The 6,000-nt window shown below is 43.2% G+C and overlaps 1 protein-coding gene across 1 annotated transcript in view; it reads left to right on the top strand.

The window, feature by feature from the left end:
• The first annotated feature begins 435 nt into the window (after positions 1-435).
• LUZP2 (leucine zipper protein 2) overlaps positions 436-6,000 on the top strand; it is a 586,300-nt gene continuing 580,735 nt past the window's right edge. Inside the window, exon 1 of the mRNA XM_044269274.1 lies at positions 436-656. Within this exon, the coding sequence (XP_044125209.1) occupies positions 592-656 (65 nt within the window). The 5' untranslated portion in view covers positions 436-591. The remainder of the gene's footprint in view (positions 657-6,000) is intronic.

The following is a 6,000-nucleotide window of genomic DNA, read 5'->3' as shown; positions in this document are numbered from 1 at the left end:
TCAAAGAATGCCAGCAACCTGGCATTGATCTACGGCGTGTGCGGTGTGATCCATTGTTGATGGCCACCATCCCATGGGTAATGTCTACGTATCGGCGGTTGTTTAATATTTATCTTCTGCATGGATCTTACCATAGGACGTGCACAAATTAATTGGGTGCAAAGGCCATCAGGTATAAATCCTTCACTAATTATTCCACAATGTTTCCGTGATCTGGGGGGCATTAGCATTGATACATGACGTTGTACAAAGAGTTAAGTGCCACCCCCTTGCATACTCCCTTTTCTCCCTGGCTGCCACTTAAACTGCTAGTAATAACAACCCCCTGAGGACATCAATAGAGTGACAGTGTTGAATAATCACAGACTATCAGGCAAGGAGCCTTGCAGCAGCAGGTCCGTTGCCTGTGACATCACACTTGGAGCTTGCATCTAGCTTAGAGTTGCTTTCATTAGCCAGTCTGTTAGTCTGTCTGCATTTCCCTTATCCTTTGTACTGGAACATCCTGCCTTGAGGAAGGGCTTTCTAATACTCTATACCAAGGCACGGTGGGAGGAAAGAATTCCAAGCACAGACCAGGGGAGCTGCAGCATGAAATCTATCCCTGCTTGCTACTTCCTATCCGTTCTATTGCCTGCTATGGTTTTCAGCACCAGGTGAGCAGAGAAAGCATGTTTTTCTATCAGGGAGCATTGTATGGGATACTACCTTTAGGTTTTTTATGAGCGTTGCTGTATTTTGCAGCATGCACAGCTCTGTGACTTTCCATTGGGGGGGAGTTTTGAAGGCATCTGCTCTAGGGTGGCAGAGTGATGTGGAGGCACATAGCGGATGCTGCAGCACTGCAGGGGTTAAGCGTTGTAATGCAATTCGTTCAAGTTGCCAGGTCGTATTAGAATGGGGTAAGGGCATTTTGAGAAATTTGATGAATTCCGTGCAACATCTCTGGGTAGGAGAGATGCTGTGTTAACCGTTGAGAGTTGGAAGGTTGTTATCTCTTCCTGGCTCAAGGATTATAAAAAAAAAAAAAATTTGATTTTTAATGAAGGTTTCTATGGAATGATATTTGGGCTTCAGGAATACTTTGGTAAAGTTGCGTGGGTACTTTCAGATTTGCCTCCTAGTATAAGCGTGGCATGTTCTAGGGAATGGGTGACATTGCTTTATTGGGATGTGTATTGACCCATGTTTTTGTAGTACTGTCGGTTATCGATATGACAGTTAATTGCGCTGCTTTAATGTGTAGGGTCATTGAGTCTGGGCCTCGATAACCAAATTCTACTTTCAGTGCCAATTTTACTGCATTCTGCTATGTCTCAATGGGTTTTAAGGTCTTCTGCAAGCAGTCATATTGAAGCTGTATAGTAGTGTAGTCTCCTTTGGTCATTACGGGGTTAATCCTCTTAACAGGGGCTTATTGTAACCTATCAGGTTAACTACAGATGAGATTACGGTAACATTGATATTCTAGGCTGTTTTTTGGAATATCGCTGTCATATACAAAGTCTTGCTTATCTGTTTGAATAATGAAAAGTTGGTTCAGTGGACGGTACAATATCTGTCATTGTTCTGTGTGGCAGCGCCATGCAGTGCGGAGTCTGCCCTCACTGTGCCCTTCCTACCAATCACATCCAGATGGACAGTACGAGTGATTTTACTTTATTAACCCCCCCCCCCCCTTCCTTAAGATTACAAAATCTAGAGTCTTTCACGCATTGTCTCATTAAAACAATTGCCTGTCAACATCAACGGTGAGAGCTAACGGAGGAGATGACAGGTCCCACTTTATATCAGGAAGAACTGACTTTCGATTCTTGTTTGATGCAAAGACATTTTACAGCAGGTCAACAAAGTGATGAAGACTTAAAGGGGTTCTTCACCGCTGGTGACCTTTTCTTCAGATCTCCGCAGCATGGTTGGACTCGCGGTGGTAATCATACTTACCTGTTCCGTAAGAGTACCACCACTGGTCTGGCCACGCTGGAGGGGTTTGAAGAAAAAGTCAACCTCTTAATAGGGAGTATATGGGCATTCTAGAAGATCTTGGAGGGAATATAGTTTTCAGTACTCACTTATTCCGCCATCTTTGCTGCACTCTCTTGACTGCCAGTACTTGATGTTCTTCCGCTCATGTCTCGACTAAAGGTGTTCCTCGGTCTTCCTGTTCAGTGGAATACTCTGAATGCAGCTGAATAGGAAGACTATGGAACACATCCAGGTTGGGAGCTGAACAGAAGAGCATGCATCCAGTCTTGGAAGTCACATGGCGCAGGCTGATGGAGAAGTTAGTACTGAGCAGACTATCTTCCCTCCACAAGTCAGCACACAGCCAAAGCCAGACAGCCTTTTTAAGTAGCATTCTTGATATGTATAGATTGGGTCCATTATAATTGAAACATAGATAACATTGGCAAGGGTTTTCTGTGAATAACTAACTTTTAAGAGATGCCTTCAGCCTGGCCTCGCTGTTGAAAGATTCATACTTATCTGCTCAACTCCACTCCAGTTCTGAACGCTAGCTCCCATGTGGTCCTCAACTTTTTAAATTATGGCTTGACAGGGTGACCTGCTCTGCTACAGCCAACGACTAGCTTCAGTGGTGACCAACGATCAGTGATTGAACGTGGCAACAGACCAAGATCCTTGATCAGTGTCCCATGACGCACACAAAAACGAAACCAAACGGAACGGAATGCATTCTGGTACATTCCGTTCTGTTTAGTTCAGTTTGGTCTCCATCGACAATGAATGGGAAAAAACTGAAGCGTTTTTCTCCGGTATTAAGATCCTATGATGGATCTCAACACCGGAAAGGAAAGCACAGATCTGAAAGTATCCTAACCTTCTTCCCCTGCTATTGATATTTTTTCAGCAATCTATACACCAGTGACTGCTTTCTGTCCAGGATATTGCTCGTCTTTAGTTACTACACCAGTCGTTCTTCAGTGGCTTTTTTTGGATAGACAGTACCAGGGCTCCGGGTTACCGTATCTAATATGCTTAGATACCCATTCAATGTTATGAACTTGTATTCATTTTGTATCAATTTTTATGGATCATGTTATAATAAAGATGGTATTTTATTCCATCCAGTGTGGCACACTTTTGGTTTCAGTTTAGGGTAATGTCCTGTCAAAATCCCAACAGCAGAGCAAGCTACTCCCAAGCAACTCTAAGCAAATGTAGATACAATGGGGGGGGGGGTCTCATTTATACGCTGGTCATAATGCCCCATGCCTCTACATAACTTTGCCGCTTGGCTCCACCTACCATGTGACACTGTTTAAACTACGCCAGCTCCTTTGCTGGTGTACTTTAAGACCATTTTCTACGCTATAAACTGGCATAGAAAATTCCTCTCCCCCTTTTTCCGCCACCTTGGAAAAGTGGTGCAAAACCCCTTTGCGGCAAAATCTGTACCTAAAATACGTCAGAAAGTGGCGTATATTTCTTAATAAATGACCCCCAATATCCTTAAAGGGGTTCTTGAGATAAGGGGTTTTATTTTAAAAAAGCATGCTTGCCTATGGGTTGTCTAGTTTCTTATCTTATTCTCAATAAGAGCATGCGACTGTCCTGCAATACCATACATAGCCACAGACCATGAGTGGCACTGTTTCTGGGAAAAAAAGGGCAGATCATGTTTTTCTAATATTGGTCTACTCCTTTGGTTAAGTGGCCTTTTAAATGGGTTATGCCATAAAACAAATATCCAACTTTTTTCATACCGGCACCTGGATCTGAATACTTTTATAATTGCAATTGAATTAAAATTTAGTATAGCCACTGAGTTATTCAATAAATGTATCTGTATAGCTCCACCTGCTGTTTCCTTATTTCTTGTCCACCTCACTAACCTGGTCGCACACGCTCAGTTTAAATCTTCAACAGTCACTGTTTGTTAGAAGCTGTCGCAGCTACACAGAGAGTGCTACAGCAAAAAAGACACAGCCCTTGAGAAAGGACATGCCCTCCTGAGCTGTGATAGGAAGAGAGCTGCAGCAGAAAGGACACACTGCCTGATAAAGGACATGCCCCCTGAACTGTGATAGGAAGAGAGCTGCAGCAAAAAAGACACAGCCCTTGAGAAAGGACATGCCCTCCTGAGCTGTGATAGGAAGAGAGCTGCAGCAGAAAGGACACACTGCCTGAGAAAGGACATGCCCTCTGAACTGTGATAGGAAGAGAGCTGCAGCAAAAAAGACACAGCCCTTAAGAAAGAACATGCCCCCTGAGCTGTGATAGGAAGAGAGCTGCAGCAGAAAGGACACACTGCCTGAGAAAGGACATGCCCTCCTTAGCTGCAATGGAGCAATGAATGTGGAGATTTCTGGATCCATGTGAGGTACAGGGCTTGTTCTAGCTTTGTTAGAAAGAGATTGCCATGTTTATGACCTCTAAATTTTATTATTTACATCAGTCATGGCATAACCCCTTTCATGATCATAATTGTTCTGCAGTATAAAAACCACATAGTGGGTAGCTGATATTCTATACATGATTGACCCTGTCGTGCTCTGATCATACCCCTCCTAGTTTTTCCAATTAGATGTTCATCTCAATTCAAAATGCTTTCCCAGTGGATTTTGCATATAAATTCATGCCATTTAAAGTGCAGTCAATCTGAATCAATACTCTGAGCGACTGATCCTAACAATGTCAAGGAATGCCATATCACCAGGTGTGTAAGCAAACAAAGGCATCCATGGACTCCACAAAAACCCGGGAGGATTTCTCCTGCAGTCCATATGTCATGTGTATCGAATCAAATACTGCTCACTAGATCACGGTATGCTCCAAGATACATACAAGGAAATGTTTAAATAGCTGAGGATGGAGTACTATGCATTTGGGGTTATATGTGTGAACATATATATATATATATAAGCCAAAAAAAAGTATAAAATGCAGGAACAGGTTCACACATGTACCGATTAAGGGTGCATTCACACGACCGTAAGTGTTTTGCGGTCTGCAAATTGCGGATCCACAAAACACGGATACCGGCCGCGTGCGTTTTGCAATTTGCGGACCGCACATGACCAGCGCTATATTAGGAATGCCTAAGCTTGACCGCAACGGTTGCGGACAAGAATAGGACATGCTCTATCTTTTTTTGCAGGGCCACGGAACGGAACAACAGATGCGGACAGCACACAGTGTTTCCAGCTTTGAAAAATAAAGCTTACGTGACCAGGACAGATTTTTATTCCTTGGAAAAAAGCAATTATAGTGATGGGCTATCCTCAGGAGCTGGTTACTGCAGCATTCACTTCAATGAGAGTAGCGTAGCAGCAACCACCTTTGTCCAGTACACAATGGAGGGAGCTGTGAACAGGGGTGGACTGTGAACTTAAAGGGAACCTGTCATGTGGATATTTGATTATAATCTAACTAATTATATACAATCATTAACTACTAAAAAGTGCCTTAGATGTATTCACTTACTGGTGTGACAGATGGTTACCTCATAATATACACACAAAGATGCCACATGCCGCATGCTAATGAGCTGATTTGAGTCCAGCGTGATGTCAGTGAGTCCAGCGTTTTTTTAATTCAGAGCTATAGCCACTCCCCTGCCCACCTGCTGCTGATTCATATGGAAAATAACTGTCAATCAGCAGCAGGTGGGCGGGGAGAGTCAGAAGCTCATGAATATTCATGACTCATCATTATGAGCTGGAGCTTTTCAATACAAGATGTTGACAGATTAACTATTAAAGAAAGTGACCCAGCATTTTGCTAAGAGAATCAGTCACTTATTTATGTTGCCCTTAGTTAGGACACCATAAAACTGGTGACAGGTTCCCTTTAAAGTAGCCCTGGAAAAAAATCTAAAAGTGTCCCCATGTTGTAGTTGGGTCCATATTAACAGAAATGAGGCAACACAAGTGGACAGGGACAACAGAAGTAGGTGTTCCCCCAGCCCCGTCCCAGCAGAACCAAATATCACAGTGCAGCATAAAATACTACTGCCCTCACCATAGTACTCAACTG

This window comes from Bufo gargarizans, chromosome 10 (genome assembly GCF_014858855.1).
Source record: "Bufo gargarizans isolate SCDJY-AF-19 chromosome 10, ASM1485885v1, whole genome shotgun sequence".
NCBI classification, from domain to species: domain Eukaryota; kingdom Metazoa; phylum Chordata; class Amphibia; order Anura; family Bufonidae; genus Bufo; species Bufo gargarizans.
Note: the sequence above shows the minus strand (reverse complement) of the source record. Positions and strands in the feature narration are given on the sequence as shown.